General features: G+C 43.2%; 1 protein-coding gene across 1 annotated transcript in view; it reads right to left on the bottom strand.

Annotated features, from left to right (window-relative positions):
* Positions 1 to 2,858: 2,858 nt before the first annotated feature.
* The window catches only part of LOC139228001 (UNC5C-like protein), a 38,802-nt gene continuing 22,377 nt past the window's right edge, over positions 2,859 to 19,283 (bottom strand). The window contains exons 5-11 of the mRNA XM_070859152.1: positions 18,752 to 19,042; positions 11,324 to 11,383; positions 10,420 to 10,514; positions 9,915 to 9,933; positions 9,387 to 9,571; positions 9,174 to 9,287; positions 2,859 to 6,968 (exon numbers count right to left, since the gene is read on the bottom strand). Coding sequence (XP_070715253.1) covers positions 6,614 to 6,968; positions 9,174 to 9,287; positions 9,387 to 9,571; positions 9,915 to 9,933; positions 10,420 to 10,514; positions 11,324 to 11,383; positions 18,752 to 19,042 — 1,119 coding nt within the window. The 3' untranslated portion in view covers positions 2,859 to 6,613. The remainder of the gene's footprint in view (positions 6,969 to 9,173; positions 9,288 to 9,386; positions 9,572 to 9,914; positions 9,934 to 10,419; positions 10,515 to 11,323; positions 11,384 to 18,751; positions 19,043 to 19,283) is intronic.

Raw genomic sequence — 19,283 nt, 5'->3', positions numbered from 1 at the left:
TTGTACCCAATCACACACTGCACGTTCCAGGGGTTTATCGGGAATTGGTGTTAATTTCTAAGTTCTGTGGAGACCTAGCAGAGTCATCTCCATTCCCCCCAAACCCGCTCCGGGCCCCCATCAAACCCCTTTCTGTATCTGGAAATAGCAATCCACTGTATAAAAAAACTTTCCAGATGTGAAAATCTAAATGGCACAAGTGTGATGAGTTGAACTTTCCAAAATTACATTTCTATGGCACTCTCTCTTGGTTTCACAACTAAAGCCCCACATAAATGGGATTTGTTTTATCTGCTTTCCTTATCCCTCGCATCTTATCCATCTCTTGTAATGTGTAGTTTCAATGTGCTCTTAACATAATTAACTAATACTAGACTTTAAGTGCAAATGAATCTTGATGTGCCAACTGTTATTACAGAATCGCCCTTTTGAAACACACACATTTTATGTTTGGATAAATACTTGAAGGCGAGAAAATTTTCAGGGCTATGGAAAAAGAACAGGGGATTGGAACTAATTGGATAACTTTCAATGAGCTAACACAGGCACAATGAGCTGAATAGCCTCCTCCGCTGCTGTAAGATTCTATGATTTCCTAGTTCCTGTTAAAGTCACGTTAGTCTGCAGCATAGCTTAGGACTTTGAGGGATTTGTCGGTCAGTAAGAGTTGATGAGGTTTTGTTGTGTGAACAAAAATGTGATTATATTGAAAAGTACTAATTGTATATTGTGCAGATACTCCGCCCACTTTACAAATACAAGCACAGAAAAAGATTGTCTTCAGGCCTACTTCTATTTATAAGGTGCTAGTATTTGCAGTTTACAGCAGACAAATACCCCAAGAGTGAAACTGCAGTGGTTGGTAAATATCCCGTGTGTTTGTTGCATCCTACATCCTTCTGACAGCTACATTTTGTGTAATGCAGACTAACTTTTAGTCTTGTCAGTTGGGTGGCTGAATCAGGTGTTCTTCAATAAATTAATGGCTTTTTTCATATTGACCACATTCAATCAGGGTTTGAAACCAATCAGTATATTTTCTTGGATATGTTGTAACAGTTGGGAAAACTATTCCATTCTACCCCTTTTCTCCTCTTTTCACCTTAGATAACCCAGCTTATCTCCTGTCTTTAATGTGTTAATCAAAATGGTGGTAATGCTTGGCTGTGTTCTTCAAGATTAATTGAGTCCTGCTCCAGACCAATTGGGAGATGAAACAGCACCTTTAAAAAAAAAAACTGTCCAGGTTCTTGTAAAGGAGGACTTGCAACTAACAACTGAGTGTGCATTCAGTCAATAAACAATAAAGCTCTTACTGACTTTTCTCCCCCCTCATTTTCTGAAAGCAGTGACTCGTGCTTTGGTATAATTTCATGGGTGCCACCAGTTCTCCTCCTCATCTCATCCATCTGGCCATTCTTTGTGTATGCCAAGATTGTGAGCTATCTCTGGAGGGCATCAGAGCTAAGCCTGATTTTCTAGGGCCTTTTTATATATTATACATATCTCTTGCAGCAGGAATTATTGGAAAATTAGCCAGGAGTAGAACACTTTGCCTGTCCCCTTCCCTTTCCCCCCACCCCCATCCTCTTTCCTCTTTTTTCCCCCTGCCCAAAAAAATCCTCCTTCATAATGCCGATTGCAGTGCCTCATCGGGTGTCCCTGCCTGACGCCATACCCACTATGATCAAATCTGGCACAGTCACTGTCTATATTGTTCAATCATACAAACCATTTACAAAGCCTGGTGGACTAGTTATATTGCAATCCTTGTTACTAAATAACATAGTAAGAATGAAGTATCTATAAAATTATTTGTATTAAGCATCCTTAATTTTGCCATTGAAGTGCATGCTTTCTGATACTGCCACCACATTTACCCCTTTTTTTGTGTTGCATGTCGTATGTGAAAAGATAGAGAGTTGACCAGATTGTGACACTTTATGATCAGCTGCTGGGAAGAGTGCCCTTACTGAAGAACAATGTACAACAACAACATATTTATATAGCACCTTTAACAAAGTAAAACATCCCAAGGCGCTTCACAGCAGTGTTACAAGACAAACAGAAAAATTTGACACCAAGGTACAAGAAATTACGACAGATGACCAAAAGCTGGGTTAAAGAGGTAGGTTTTAAGGAGCGTATTAAAGGAGGAAAGAGAGGTGGAAAGGTTTAGGGAGGGAGTTGCAGAGCTTTGGGCCAAAGCAGCTGAAGGCACAGTCACCAATGGCTGAGCAATTATAATCAGGGATGCTCAAGAGGGCAGAATTTGAGGAGCGCAGACATCTTGTGGGGTTGTGAGGCTGAAAGAGATTACAGGGATAGGGAGGGGTGAGGCCACAGAGGGATGTGTAAACAAGGATGAGAATTTTGAAATCGAGGCATTGTTTAACCGGGAGCCAATATAGGTCAGTGAGCACAGGAGTGACGGGTGATCGTGACATGGTGTGAGTTAGAACACGGGCTGCCGAGTTTACCATACTTTATTGTAATCTTCCTGAGACAGGAAATTACTGGGTGCTACACGAGGTGAATAGGTAGCAAATTGTTCTGTGGGGAAGCAGTGATGGTTGCTGCCTAGTTATCCAGAGAAAGCATCGGGCCAACAAGATGCTGTTGAGCTCATAAAGACTTAATTGGAGCTAAGAGAGGACTCGGTAGAAGCTACCAAGATCAATGAGAGAGGAAGAGAAGAGTGCTGGGATCAGATGCAAAATGGAAAAAGATAAGTAGGAGATATTTGACTTTTTGTTCAGCTACTTTGTGAAAATGTTGAGTATAAGGCTGAATTTCACTAACCTTAGCATGTATTCCTGTTAGGCAGCCCCTTAAAATTAAGCGAAATTCATTTTAGTTCAAAAATTTGCCCTATTTTACTGTATGTCACTTTTAAAATAAACATTGTTCCACATGTTTAAATATTACAAGCTTTATTGCTCGTAATCATAAATATCACCCCTGATATTTTGGTATTGACTATTCTGTAGAGCTCATGAGGGGTTTAATTGCTCTTCCTCTAGAGAATCTGAGGCAATGCCAACTTGGAAGTAAAGTGATTCAGAAAACTTTCTGGAAAGAAAAAAGGTAATACTGTGGTGTTAGGCTTGGCAGGTTGCACAATGCACGATACAATAGAATTTGCCATAGGGGGAATTAAGGGTAAGTGAAGCGGTCTCTTGAAAATTATGACGAGCTCTACATAACAAACATTTACCACCATTCAGTGTGAAACTTTGTAGTCTTTTTCTCATGAAAGTTTGGAATTCTGCCATGAACTTAGCAGACACAACACATCTTAGTGCAGCTTCTAGGTTTTTGTCCAGCAGTTGAGAGCGTTACTTTGACTTCCTCCGAGTGATTGCTGAGATCATTGACTCGCTCGCACAACTTGACATGCCAGCCCCGCCCCTGCTTTCCATCCAGAATGCAATTGGATGAGTTTTCCCTTTGCCATGACATGCATTTTTGGAACTGCTCATTATTGGCTGTGAATGCTTTCTTCTGGCCTGGAGTGACTATTCAATGGGTTGAGCAGGCCACGATGACCGCTCCTCACCCTCCAAATAAGGCCCTGAAGTTTGACATTTTCACCTGTATTACATGCAATTTTAGTAAATAACCAATAAAGAGGAACCAGGGAAGTAAAGCACACACAATCATCATCATAGGCAGTCCCTCGGAATCGAGGAAGACTTGCTTCCGTTCTTAAAAATGAATCCTTAGATGGCTGAACAGTCCAATATGAGAGCCACAGTCCGTGTCACAAGTGGGACAGATAATTGTTGAGGGAAAGGGTGGGTGGGACTGGTTTGCTGCACTGCGCTTGATTTCTGCATGCTCTCGGCGATGAGACTCGGATGCACTTCCTCCACTTAGGGCGGTCTTTGGCCAGGGACTCCCAGGTGTCAGTGGGGATGTTGCACTTTTTCAGGGAGGTTTTCAGGGTGTCCCTGTAACGTTTCCTCGGCCCACCTTTGGCTCGTTTGCCGTGAAGCAGTTCCAAGTAGAGCGCTTGCTTTGCGAGTCTCGTGTCTGGCATGCGAACAATGTGGCTTGCCCAGCGGAGCTGATCAAGTGTGGTCAGTGCTTCAATGCTGGGGATGTTGGTGCGACTGTCCTCCCAGGGGATTTGTAGGATCTTGCAGAGGCATCATTGGTGGCAATTTCTCCAGTGACTTGAGGTGTCTACTGTACATGGTCCATGTCTCTGAGCCATACAGGAGGGCGGGTATTACTGCAGCCCTGTAGACCATGAGCGTGGTGGCAGTTTTGAGGGCCTGATCTTCAAACACACTTTTCCTCAGGCGGCCGAAGGCTGCACTGCTGCTCTGGAGGCGGTGTTGAACCTCGTTGTCAATGTCTGCTCTTATTGATACTCGTTTCCCGAGGTATGGGAAATGGTCCATGTTGTCCAGGGCCGCGCCGTGGATCTTGATGACTGGGGGGGGCAGTGCTGTACGGCGAGGACAGGCTGATGGAGGACCTTTGTCTTACGGATGTTTAGCGTAAGGCCCACGCTTTCGTACGCCTCATTAAATACGTCGACTATGTTCTGGAGTTCAGCCTCTGTGTGCAGACGCAGTCCGCATACTGTAGCTAGACAACAGATTGGGGTGGTCTTGGACCTGGCCTGGAGATGGCGAAGGTTGAACAGGTTCCCATTGGTTCTGTAGTTTAGTTCCACTCCAGCGGGGAGCTTGTTGACTGAGATGGAACATGGCAGCGAGGAAGATTATACATGGCCGCCTTCGACCTTACTAAGGCCTTTGACACTGTCAACCGCGAGGGTCTATGGAGCGTCGTCCTCTATTTCGGATGACCCCAAAAGTTCGTCACTATCTTCCACCTGCTCCACGACGACATGCAGGCCGTGATCCTTACCAACGGATCCATTGCAGACCCAATCCACATCCGGACTGGGGTCAAACAGGGCTGCGTCATCGCCCCAACCCTCTTCTCAATCTTCCTTTTGTCTTACCATTTTACTAATAAATGCACAAAATGGTTAAAGTACACATGCATACTCGGTGTGAATGATTATTGAGATCCCATGCACAATGAAGGTGTCTATCACTCATTTTTTTATTTACTGATTTAAAAAAAATGCAATTATCCACATCTGGATTCCCAATTAGCTACATGTGGCTGGTGGGGAACATATTGGACCATCCAGTGAGCAAATTCAAGTAACTAGATGTTCTGTTTGACACCAGAGCAAAATCACACTCTGGAGGGAAGGCTTGCTTTTGGGACTGGATTTTGGTGCTGTGCATGTGAGAAATATCTGATGAAGCATAGGTAACCGTCAAAATCATTCACCAACAAGTTGTCAATAAAGCACACAATTCTAATTGTTTTGGTGTTAGCTCAATCCTTGGCTTCAGCTCCCTAATACATTATCACTTCATAGTTGGATGAGCAGATTATTGTCTTTGGATGCCACCACAAACTCTCTACACTAGCCACTGACTCCATCCGTCTCCCTGGTCACTGTCTGACGCTGAACCAAACCATTCACAACCGCAGCATCCTATTTGGCCCTGAGGTGAGCTTCTGACCCCATGTCCTTTCCATATCCAAGACCCTCTACCTCTGTAACATTGCCCAACTCACCCCAAGTCTTCACCCATTAACCCTGTGCTCACTGACCTACATTGGCTCCTGGTCCAGCAACGCCTCGATTTTAAAATCCTCATCCTGTTTTCAAATCCCTCCATGAGCTCACCCCACCCCATCCCTGTAAACTCCTCCAGCCCCACAACCCTCCGAGATTGCTGCGTTCCTCCAATGGAACTGGCCATTTGCACAATTCACTCCACCATTGGCGGCTGTGACTTCAGCTGCCTAAGTTCTAAGCTCTGGAATTCCCTCCTTAAAACTCGTCTCTTCTCTACCTCTCCTACTTTAAGATGCTCCTTAAAGCCTACCTCTTTGACCAAGGTTTAGCCACCCGTACTCGTATCTCCTTATGTGCCTTGGTGTCAAATTTAGTTTGATAACGTTGCTGCGAAGTGCCGTAGGACCTTTCACTGTTAAATTCGCTATATATAAGTTGTTGTATAACATCAATAAAGGAGTTCAGCTACATGTAGTGCGGCTCAGGAACTGACATATGACAATGGCACTTTGCCTCTTGGGAAGGGGAGGTAAAGGTAGTAAGACCCATGATTCCCTGCAGAATTTTACTCCCACTTCAAGGAGCACTGAGACTGTGAAACTTAGTCTAAACTGTCATCCTTTTAGAAGAAAACGCAGCATTTTGTTCCTAATCTATATTCTGGGAGATTTCAGGGCGCATACCGAATACAGGATCTTCAAATGCTCTACATTCGAATGAGTAGGAAACACACACAGGATGTTTGCTGTCTGTCTGAGAGATTTCTTTAGCATTAAGAAAACTATGACCATTAATACCATTCAAGAAGCCCCTTCACATTGAACAGCTGAATTATAACTGATATAGAGCACAACCACTTGAGCTGCCTCCTACTCTGGTTAACTGGTCACATTTTAACTTTTTCTCCACTGATAATTTCTATGAAAATTAAGCCAGATCCTGGCTGAAGATTTCCACTGAATGTAAAGGAAAAGCTGCTGAATTTGATGAATTTCATTCTGATTTCTCTTCCACTTCTAGTGCCTGGTTATCACAACCATTTACAGCCAGTGTTATTTTAACACTGTACTGTCCATCCCCTATAAGTTTCTTTGAATTACCAATTAGAATGTTTTCTACTTTTGACATATCGAGTTTGTTTTCTGTGACGCAGTCTTTGTTGTGATATGGAAACACTGGCTGTTCATGTGAGCTTGTGCTCGATCCACTTAGATAATTCTCAACGGTGCTCGCACAGTCCAATCTCTCCATAGCCACCATCATGTTGTATAAATCGTTCAGCGTGCCATTCTGTTCTTCAAATTTTTCTAGTGTTGCTGCAGCGGGACTCCCTTGGCATGAAAAGTAGCTATCCAAACAAAAGGATTTTTTTAAATACAGGGTTAGATATTCAAACAAAAGCTTAGCAGGCCACTAGAACAAGTATGTCATATCTGCAGTCGGCAGCATCATCCACTGGATTGCCAGTCTATGAAACATAAGTGATGTATTGTGCAGATGTGGTCACTTACAAAAGTCAGTGAAAAGTATTGAGTGAAACATAAAAGAATGAAAGACTTAAATTTATATAGCGCCTTTCACATCCTCAGACGGTCCCAAAGCACTTTACAGTGAATGAAAGACTTTGAAGTGTAGTCACAATTTGTAAATTAGGAAACTTGGCAGCCAATTTGCAAACGACAAGGTCAATCTCTGTCAAGGTCAATCCAAGTTCAATCTGTGGTTTCAACTGTGTTAGGTGGTATCAGTCAGAGCACCACATTTAACACTATTGTAATGTAGGAAACGCAGCAGCTAATTTTATGCATAGCAAGGTCCTACAAACAGCAATGAGATAGTGATCAAATAATCTGTTTTTGTGGGAGCCAATATAGGTCCGTAAGCACTGGGGTGATGGGTGAACGGAACATGATGCGAGTTAGGATAAGAGCAGCAGAGTTTTGGATGAGCTCAAGTTTATACAGGATGCAAGAAAGGAGGCAGACCAGGGGAGCATTGGAATAGTCGAGTCTAGATGTAACAAAGGCATATAGATGAGGGTTTCAGCAGCAGATGAGCAGAGACAAGGGTGTAAGGACAGAAGAATTAGGAGCAGGAGTTGATCACATAGCCCCTTGAGCCTGCTCTGCCATTCAATAAGATCATGGCTGATCTTTGACCTAAATTCCACTTTGCCACCAGATCCCCATATCCCTTGATTCCTCCCCCACCCAACCCCGAGTCCAAAAGTCTATCTATCTGAAGAGACGGGCAAAGTTATGGAGGTAGAAGTAGACAGTCTTGGTTATGAAGAGGATATGTGGTCGGAAGGCCAGCTCGGGTCAAATAGGACACCAAGTTTGTGAATGGTCTGGTTTAGCCTCAGACAGTGACCAGGAGGAGGGATGGAATCATGGCGCTATCTATAGAAGAGCAGGAGAGTTCTGGTGTCTTTACCAACACATCCCTCAATAAACACCACCAAAACATGTTAACTAGTCATTAGTCTCATTGCTGTTTGTGAGACCTTGCTGCGATGCTCCTACATTACAACAGTGGCAACACTTCAAAAATACTTCATTGGCTGTAAAGCATTTTGCGTTGTCTTGAGGATGTCAAAGGTGCATTTTTATAGCTTTCCCCCCCCGCCCCATACACACACACTACAAATAAAGAAACATATATATACTTGTCTGGCCTTAATTGCCCTTCAGAAAATTGTTTGCTGTTGAACACAATAGCGGAATTTCCAAATGACGGAACTTTTAAAATCACCCTAAACTTTAATAGTTTGTGATTCCATGAATGCGGATGGGGGTAGGAAGTCTGTTCATGATGTTCCAGCCATCATGAGTGTGGGGCAGGCTTGAATGGCCAGCTGGTCTTTTCCTTCCTGTCATTTTTATATGTGATTATGTGATGGTCTAATATAAATAGATTAAGTTCTCCGCTCCACTCCCTCTCTGTCCTCAGACTCCTACACTTTTCCAATGAAGCTCAACGCAAGCTCAAGGAACAGCACATCTTTCATTTAGGCATTTTGCAGCCTTCTGGACTCAACATAGAGTTCAACAATTTCAGACCTTAGCCCCTGCCTATATTTTGCTCTGATGTATTTTTTCTCTTTGTTTCCCATGGCAACTGGTAATTATCCTGTCATTCACATCCTGTCTAAACTAATCTTTTTCTAACTTGTGCCATTACCATCTCAATTCGGCCCATCATCCCTTTTTGTGTCTCTAATCTCTCCTGTCTTCCACCCTATCACAGACCTTCCCTTTTGTTCTTTCCTCCCCTTCCCTTCAGTGCTTCTTAAGAATCTGTTAATTTTGAGCTTTCGTCAGTTCTGACGAAGGGTCAGCGACCTGAAATGTTAACTCTGTTTCTCTCCACAGATGCTGCCTTACCGGCTGAGATTTCCAGCATTTTCTGTTTTTATTTCAGATTCCAGCATCAGTATTTTGCTTTTGTATGAATAGATTAAGGTTTGATATCCGTGTGAAACCTGGCCTTTTCTAAATTAAAAATTATTTTTACAAAATCTCTCACTCAATAATTAAAGTAAAATCCTTACCGAATCATTGTTCCACAAAGGCCTAGTTGTGAAGCTAATTTGCGCCAGTCGTTGCCGGTAATTGTACACGGTTCAAGAAGTATCTGAAGCTGCTCAAACAACTCGCGAGGAATCCTGTGCCAAAACAGAAGTGGGTAAGTGTGTGGAGCCATGGCTGTACTACAGAAACTGCTGTAAGTTTATGCATGTTCATGCTCTATACAAAGTTATCACCTTTTAGAGAGTCTTAAACCAGGCAGGGGGTGGGATGATGGTCTTGAGTTTTGGGACTTGCTTTGCTGATCATGAAAACTCATACCAAACCTTGAACTCTTGGGGCCTGAGATTTTTGGAGCTGCTTGTGCTGCTGCTTGAAGTGCAATGGGGGCAGGACTTCCATCTTCCAGTCTGTTCCAGCCCTGAAACCCATAGTGATCTTAAGGACTGCCACCATGCTGCATTCCTCTAATTTGGATATTTTTGGAGCTTTTATCTTTAAGGATGATAAAGCCTCTTTAACTGGATTATCCTGAAAGAATGGTATCTCACTGAGAGACTTGCCATTGAAATACATGGAACAACGTGACGTTGCTGTACTTACTGTGATATCTTCCTTACAACATCATAAACTCACACTTGGCAAGATGGCTTCAGCTCTGGAACTTGTCAGGTGACCTGTCACCTGATGCTTTATTATTGTAAACAGCAATGGCTGCATTACCACAGTAGTCCACTAGATGGAGCTTGTATATTACATCTAACTGATCGATGCACACTAAATCTGCCAGAAAAAGTTAGAACTAGTCCATTCCAGTGTAAGTAAATGTTTAACGGCATGATCAGTTTTAATTCTTGTCAAACAGCCTCTCTGGTACTGAAAATCAGCTTTAACAAGTGTGGAGTCTCATTCCGTCAGATTTTAATTATTGTTGGAGATTTAAAAAAATTAAATAGCAATTTTATTTTACTTCTTTCTGTCTCTTTTATCTCCCTCCTAATCCAATCTTTCTTTCCCTCTCTATTTCTTTTTCTGTACCTGATTTGATATTGAATTCAATATTCTAACGGACACATCCTGGTTCACATTCTGCGCTGCTCATGAACAATTCTTCAATCTGATCAATTAAGAAGATGAACAGTTGCTTTTCCTGTTCACACAGGTCCCAGATATCTTGTAGAGGGTGCAGCACTTTTTCAGTAAGTTTTTCAGTGATATCCTAGGCACGGAATGTTAGTGCAGCTCCCAGAGAGTGACGGGTGCACTCACCTATTGCAGTGATATTTCCCTGGCATCTTAATAGTAGCACACCTTGTGCTTATCTCATGGAAACGAAGAATCTCTGTGTATTGATCTTCCAGACCCTGTGCAGAAGGAGATGCAAGGTTTCAATCAATTAGGAACATAGGAACAGGAGTAGGCCATTCAGTCCCTTGAGCCTGTTCTGCTATTCAACTAGATCTTGGTTGATCTGCATTTTAACTCCATCTACTCACCTTGGCTGCATAACCCTTAATACCCTTGCCTAACAAAAAATAATTAGAATGTCTTTCACTTAACCGTGTCACCGTACTATTCTGCCCATAAAAGTACTGCTCAAACTATCCATCACGCAGCCTAAAATTGTGCATTAATCTATTGGAACAGAATGATACTTATTTATATGGTCTTTTTCTCTCCTCTTGGTGTCCCTGCACTGTGTATCATCCATGATTGAAGAGGTGGGCGAGTGACATACTTCCAGACCACTGATAGTGCCGCCCTAAACTAGAGAGTAAGTTTTCCAATTGTGCACTACCAGTTGTGCATGCCCATTAAGCAAGCCTGCAGCTCACTTCTGGATACAATATCTTGGGTTGTGTACAATTTCCAAATACTCGCAGTGAGTGAAGCTCCCAATCCTCGTTGGTTCGACAAGTTCATCCAGTGAGTAGCTGAGCCATTGAGAGCACAGGATCAAAAAAATAACCCAGATGTGTGAACGTTATGTGACCTCTTTCCCTACGGGCGTGTCTCAACAGCAGCATGACTGAGATAGAGAATTAATCTTGTAAGGGATTACAGAAGCAAGGCTTGTAATGACAATCTGTAATGCAATACACTGGAGCTGTAATACATTATCAAAAGGAACAGAAGTACAATGTAGGCATCCTAGATAAGGTGGGTTACTTACATGCTGGTATGTATGCATGGTCACTATTATTTCGGTGATGTCCTGATCTGAAATTTCATTCTGTTGGTAACAGAGAATAAAAGAGTCAGCCTTGAGCAAATGGGAACTGTTCAGAAACATAATGCCAAGAGTTCCAACGTTACTAGATGCAAATTACTAGATTCTGCACATTCAAAAACTGAAAACATTTGCATCCAAATCAGACATACTGAAACATGTCTGGAGCTTCCTCCATGGCTCAACAAGGTCATCCAATGAGTTGCTGAGAATACAGAGTAGTAAGACGCGCATAATGACTAAACAAATACCTTACATCAGCCCCTTTACAAAACCGACCACATTTCAAGTTAATGCAACATATTTCTACATTTTACCACATCAATTCAATCTGTGATCAGTGTTAGCTGATCTAAGGTAGAGATATTGTAATTAGCGAGTTTCTGGGTTAAGGAGGGGAAAGTTTCAACTGCTGACTGCTTTTCTGTGACCCTTGCTAGAGTGCATGTGTGCAGGTATTGGGTGAGGACAAGATTGGGCTTGCTGGAGATGCCCCTGCATGGTCTTATAGCTTAACTTGAATAATGGTGGCTTGGCTGAGGTATCAGAGGGTACTCTGCCCATGGAATCATAGCCCAGCAAGAAATTAATATTTTTAAGAATAGTGAGAAAAACAGTGATGTCTGATCACGATTATTACGGCTATTCATTCATCCATGATAAACCTCATTGCAGCATCCAATTGATTCTTAAATAATTCCAGGGTTTTTAGTCCATTTTCTGTGAGAAGAAATGTCTGATATCCTTTCTAAATTTACCTTTGACTAGCGGAACCTGTGACCCCTTGCCCTACTCTTGTGATTTTAGTTTAAAGTTTTCTGCATTTACCTGTTCTATTCACTAACTTTATATGCTTCTATAAGATCACTTCTCAGACCTCCTTTCATGACTGAAAAGCTTGACCTCGAGCATTTCTTATAGATCATCACTAGGAATCAACCTTGTGGTTTTTCTCTGCACTGACTCTAGACCTGGAGTGTATCTCTTGTGTCTGAGTGACCAGATCTGGGGTCAGTGTGGTCTGACCAGAGCTCTGTACAGTGTGATCACAACTTCCTCTGACTTGTGTTCTACTCTTTTGGCTACGTAGTTTAACATTCTATTGGCTTTATTGATTGGTATTGAGTCTACGAAGACATGGTTCTCTTTCAACACCATTTGTGTATCTGTCAGCCATTTTGCCATCCAAAATGCAGTACTTTCCACCTGTCTGCATTAAGTTTAATTTGCCCCAGAATAAGGTCAAGCAAGAGTGATGACAGAAGTCACATGAAGAGCTCGCATAAGAATGAAACAGTGACACATTGTGCTGTTATGTGGCTGTTACTGCAATCCACAATACTGAAGTAGTTTAAAGAAATGCAATTGAACTAGCATCTTAAGGATATTCTGTTAGTTCCCAACAGCTCATGCACTATTCACCAGTTAAGAATATTGTTTCTGAGTTTCTGCTAATTCCACTCTGCAATTGATCACTAGGATGATAGCACCCTGTGGTGACTTGTCTATTTCCCCTTCTTCAAGCTGAGCCAATGCCTTGCCATCATCTAGCCTCTCTCCTTAGACCACATCAGGCTGTGTGTCTCATTTCTTGGCATTTTTAACAATTGCAAAATAGAAGTAACATCTACCAAATTTCATAATTAGACCTAACTCTAAGGGAGGAATGTTAATATCACCGTCTGTTTATTTTTGAAGCATTACTTATGTTGTATCCCTTATTTTTAAACTTAAGCTGAAAATAATTGCTAGGGCAGGGATGATTCATGATATCACATCCCTGCTTGGGCTGGTGCACAAACCTGTTACAAACTTGATAAAACATCCAGTAAGACAGCTGTCAGCAAAGCTCCTTTCAGAATAATGAAAGAGTTGGCTTTGTGGATCGCTGTGGTTATCGAAGGTCCGAATGGCCTACTCCTGCACCTATTTTCTATGTTTCTATGTCCGCAAAGTTATAGGACAGGATTCCTCCCCCACAATACCTGACTTGGTGAGGCCCTGATGTCATTTGGGGCAGGTGCTGAGCAACCTATCTCATTAAAGGGGGGGGGAGGGAGGAGAGGGAGGGAAAGAAAGTCACATGCCAACCAGTGGTTGATTAAACAGCTACACTCCGGGAGAAGATATTTGTTCCCAGGAAGAGATGCAGAAAGAAGTGGGGTTGAAAGATGTTAAGATGTGATTGGTAAAGGATACAAGGAAGATGACAAAGATAGCCTTGTAAGTGGAGGGGCCAGAGGAGATAATGAGGTTGAGGGGATGGCCATGAATATGGGTAAGGGTTTATATTGATGGAGAGGTTTAGGGAGAAAAGACAACAGAATTTGAAAGGAAGAGGAATGGAATGCGGTGAGGTGCTTGAAGGAGGAAAAAGTGCCAGAGGAGTATGGGGAAAGGCTACGTTGTGACTTGATGAGGGCTAAACCACCACCAGGCTGTATGGGTAAAGTAGGTGCTGGAAAGTATAACCGGGTAGAGAAGTTTCATAAGGGGGAAAATGTTGAGCCGTTTGTCAAACCCAGGCTGTCAATACAATCTTTCCACAATGAGGTCATGGATGGCAAGGGCCTTGTTCGCAAGTGACATTCTGGAAGGAAATGTGGAAAGGGGACAGTGATTGTTGATTTGTTGGCAGAGTCCAGGGGACTGTGTGTGGGGGTTGGGGGGGGGCAGGTAATGGGATGAACAGGACGGAAAGGAGATTGGTACGGTTAGTCCTCAGTGCTCATGGGATTGGAGGTAATGTATTGGCATGGATAGAGGATTGGTTAATGGACAGAAAACAGAAAGTAGGAATAAACGGATCTTTCTCAGATTGGCAGGCTGTAACTAGTGGGGTGCCGCAAGAATCGGTGCTGGGACCTCAACTATTTACAATCTATATTACTGACCTAGATGAAGGGACAGAGTGTAATGAATCCAAGTTGATGATACAAAGTTAGCTGGGACAGTAAACTGTGAGGAGAACACGAGTCTGCAAAGGGATATAGATAAGACTAAGTGAGTGGGCAGTAAGATGGCAGTATACTGTAAGGAAATGTGAGGTTATTCACTTTGGTAGGAAGAATAGAAAAACAGAATATTTATTAAATGGTGAGAAACTTTTAAATGTTGGTGTTCAGTGAGATTTGGGTGTCATCGTGCAAGAAACAAGGAAAGTTAGCATGCAGGTCTAGCAAGCGATAAGGAAGTGCAGAGAGCAAAATTCACCAGAACGCCCCCTGTGTTTGGCCTCATTCGAAAGGAAATTTAATTTGGGACTATTAACCGAAAAGTTTGGAACTCTAAAGTGCTTATGGAAGAAACTACGAATTTTAATAGAGTTATGAACTTTTACAAGACAAATTCAAGCCTGTGGGCGGACCTAGGGAACAAAGGAAGCCCACTTGATTATTGGAACTGTCTGGGTGTGAGGACTGGGGTAACCTGTCTGGAAGAATAAGTATTTAGAAATCTTCCTCCACAAGAGACATTATCATCACAAAATCACCCAGAGATAGCTCCCCATCAACATGGGTCTGGACAAACCATTTTCAGCATATACATCACAGAGGCGAAAGACTAAACACAAAAGGACATTGCAATTACCAAACTAATATTTCCATCAGGAGACAGTTTTTCGAAAATCAACCCACCCAAGACATAGCAACTTTAACGAGCCCGACAAAATATTACAAAGAAGAACCAAGCCCGCCAAAATTATACAAAGGATTGTGAACAGATTGGGCGGCAAGATTAGAACACTGAAATCGTATAACTGCCCCTGTTTTCAACAGAGGTTAGAGGGAGAGAGGGGTGGTTGCTACTACCTCATCAAGACAAGGAGAGAAACCAACATGACAATTGTAAAACTAACTTCTCCAGCCTCGAAGTCTTGAAGTCCTGAAGGAAGGAATAACATCACCATCTACCATTAACTATCAAAAGGATTGGTAAGCATAAGTCCCTGCCTGCCCTGGAGTCTAACCTAGCTAGAATTAGGTATTGGGAGGTATAATTTTACTGCAACCCCCTTTGAATATGTAGTGTATGGTACTTTATTAGAGTGATTTTAAGTTTGACCTTGTACCTTTCCTTCTATTGTTCTTTATTAGAGTGATTGTAAGTTTGGCCGTGTATTTTCTTATTAAAATAATAAGCCTGTATTACCTTGGCTATAATAAAACGAAAGTTCTTTGCATCAAACTAGCGTCCTCTGCACTTTTGTCACACACCCCAAATAAATCCAGAGTACAGAACCCAAGGGAGGGGGAGCGATTCGAAACCGCTCAAGTTGGTCAGAAGGGAACCTGACCCCCTCATAGCGACCACACCCCAACACCTCTCCCTCTCTCTCTCTCTCTTTCCCCCCTCTTCCCCCCCCCCTTACAGAAGGCAAATGGCATGTTGTCCTTTTATTGCAAGGGAGTTGGAATATAAGAGTAAGGAAGTCTTGCTACAATTGTACAGGGCCTTGGTAAGACCAGACCTGGAGTACTGTGCACAGTTTTGGTCTTGTCTAAGGAAGGATATAATTGTCTTGGAGATGGTGCAACAAAAGTTCACTAGATTGATTCCTGGGAAGAGAGGGCTGTCTTATGATGAGAGATTGTGTAGAATAAGGCTGTCTTCTCTGGAGTTTAGAAGAATGAAAGGTGATCTCATTGAAACATACAAGATTCTGAAGGGGATTGACAGGGTAGATACTGAGAGGTTGGTTCCCCTGGCTGGAGTGTCTAGAACCAAGGGTCACCGTCTCAGGAAAAGGTGTGGGCCATTTAAGACAGAGATGAGGAGGAATTTCTTTACTCAGAGGGTTGTGAATCTTTGGAACTCTCTGCCCCAGAGGGCTGCGGATGCTGAGTCTGAGTATATTCAAGGCTGAGATATAGATTTTTGGACTCTAGGGGAAATCAAGGGATATGGAGATTGGGTGGGAAAGTGGAGTTGAGGTCGATGATCAGCCATGATCTTGTTCCTCCTATTTCTTAAGTTCTTATGTTCTTAGCGGATGTATTGGGTAGGAAAGTTGTCAAGAGAGGAGGATGAGGCAATTGGGTTTAGTGCTCTTTCAGCAACGAGTGCCTTGATGGGCACTGCTGAAAGTCACAAACGGTAGCTGTGGGCTTGTTCAAAGGGCACTGAAGCCTGCTACAGCAATAGGAAAGAAGGAAGGTTGAGGAGTTGAGATTGGTTGGGTTAGGGATTAGGGTGCTGGAGCAGTTAAGTACCTGAAAGGGAAGAGATGAAAGGTGGCATAGCTGGGTGAGGGGAAGGGAAAGAGAGAAATGTCTTGCTAGACTGTTTTTGGTGGTACTTGTTTGGGGTGAAATGTTGTCCAAGATGCCTTGAGAACTTCATGTTCACCTTCAGATAGTGCCTTAGGATTTTGAACAGGCAGAGAACAGGGACCAGATCACTTGGCAACTCTCATGGTTAACAAATAGTGCGTTGTATACGGGAACAAAGTAACACAATAAAATCTCTGAACTAACAGTAAAGCCATTGTTTCACCATCAGTAAGTGAATGAATCATGTTGCTGCATGATCACCACTCCTGCATTGCCGAAGAGAATACAAGACCAAGCTTGTAAAGGCTTCTTCTATGGTACAGTTGGAAAAGAATATAGGATTGAATTTCTGCGGGAGATCTCCTGATCATCTGGTGTTTATGCCGTTTGTCTAAGTTTTCCGCACGCCTTCCACTGAGGTTATGACGGGCAATCGGGAGAATCCCTGCAGAAATTCAAACCCAACATTTAACAGATGCAGGCTGGACGCCCCAGGTTTGATTCTTGGGCTGTGCTGAGTTAACTGATCTCAGTGATGGTGGCCGTTGCCGTGCTACCGTTGACCTCAGTGCCTCGGGCTAGAAAAGGTGTGACAAAAAGTGAAACCTGCTATTCTATGACTGATTATTTATTGGAGTCTTTCTGCTGGTCATAGCACACAACATGGTTACTGCAAGCTGTTTCTCAAGCTGCTTAGAATACATATCTCTGATTGGCTGAACTACACACAACAGAATAAGGTCTTGATGTGGTAAGAATGGTTGCTGCCATTTCCTCATTCAAGGTGGCCGATTGCTATGTATGTTTGTGTGTGGGCAAATGCAGTTGTGAATTTGCTGACTACTTGACCATGTCAGTATAGTTATGAGAAATACTGTTTTAATATCCTTTGTTTCAGGATATGTTCAAATACATCTGGGTCTGTAGCTTGGCAATATTGCAACCAGACAACAACAAATCTGAAATCATCATGGGCAGCAAATTGCCATGTAAGAAGTAAACAACCATGTTTCAAGAGTCATTTTAAGGTTGAAAGTTAGCACGAGTAGCATCTTTGCTGTCTTTGACATTTCAAAAGAATTAGTAAAAGTTTGTAGTTACTGTAGATATACTGGTCCTGAAATTCCACCATCCGCCGCCAGAAAAAAACCTTGCATTTATATAGCATCTTTCACAACCACCGAACGTTTCAAAGTGCTTTACAGCTAATGAAGTGCTTTGAGTGTCGTCACTGTTGTAATATGGTAACAAGACTTAAATCGTTCTTGTGCGCAGGCACTGACCTTGTTACAAATCCCAGATACATCTGTTTGCGGTGGTGGTAGGAGAGTGTGTCACCTTCTCAAAGATAGACTATCAGTAACCAGGAAAAGGAGAAACAGCAGCAAGCGAAAGAAAAGGAAGAATGGCCAATTATAGTAAGAATGATTTGAAGCATTTCTTGTGATATAAGGAAAAGGAATGATGCACTTTCTTTTGCAAGAGCTATTTAGAAGTGTTGACATTAAATGCAACCATACTCCAGCGAAGAGTTGGTGCCTCCAATACAGGAGGGGAGAAAATAAACTAGACTTCCTTAACTTCTCAGTCACAAGATATTATGGATTACAAAGGCTATTCGGCCTATCTTAATTCATCCATCCATCCAGAAACAACCCTATTGTCGTGTCTCCCCCACCCAACCATTGCTGAAACTAGTTCTTTCTTAAATGATTCCAGGGTTTTCACCTCCACCACTTTGTCTTGAGTCCATTCCAAGTGTTGGTCATTCTCCACATGAAGTAGAACCTCTCGCAATCGATGCTAAAGCTACCTTATACTCGTTTGAATCTCTGTCCCTTTATCCTACTCCCACTATTTGAAACAGTATTTAGGATCAATCTTTTCTTTGCCATTTGCTCTCTTCTATACCTCAACAGGATCACATCTCCAACATCTAAACTGAAATGCCCAAGTCTCTCCAGTTTTTCTCAGAGACCCCACTGGGGATTAGCCTGGTGGCACTTCTTTGCACTGCCTCCAGCAGTTGAATGTCTCCCTTTTTCACAGCAACCAGAACTGGTTTCCGACAATCGACACGCCTTTAAAAGGGACTAACTTTATACTGCACTTTTTTGACCGACTGGCGACAAGCCTTAACCCGGCCGAATCGTGCCATCCACATGGTGCCAGAAGCAGGACCTGAGCCTCTGACTCTCTTCCCCACACTCCCACCCCCCGGCCGGCGTGGCCCAATGGCGGCAGGAGGGGGCCGATGATGGGGGGCTGCTGTTTCTCCGTGAGCCCGCTTCTCCGGCCGCCTGGGCCTCCCGCTGAGCTGCAAGTCCCGAGCCTCCCGTGAGCCATGAGATCCGGGCGGCGGCTGAGAGAGAGAGAGGCTGGGTGGTGGGAGTCAGAGGGGCTGGGGGTGGGGTGAGAGAGCGAGAGAGAGAGAGGGAGGGGGGGGGGGGCTGTGTAGAGAGAGAGAGGGAGGGGGAGGGCTGTAGAGAGAGAGAGAGAGGGAGGGGGGGCTGTAGAGAGAGAGAGAGGGGGGGGGGCTGTGGAGAGAGAGAGAGAGAGGGGGGGCTGGGGGGAGAGAGAGAGAGAGGGGTGGCTGGGGGGAGTGAGAGAGAGGGATGGTGGGGAGAGAG

This window comes from Pristiophorus japonicus, chromosome 17, assembly GCF_044704955.1.
Source record: "Pristiophorus japonicus isolate sPriJap1 chromosome 17, sPriJap1.hap1, whole genome shotgun sequence".
NCBI classification, from domain to species: Eukaryota; Metazoa; Chordata; class Chondrichthyes; family Pristiophoridae; genus Pristiophorus; species Pristiophorus japonicus.
Note: the sequence above shows the minus strand (reverse complement) of the source record. Positions and strands in the feature narration are given on the sequence as shown.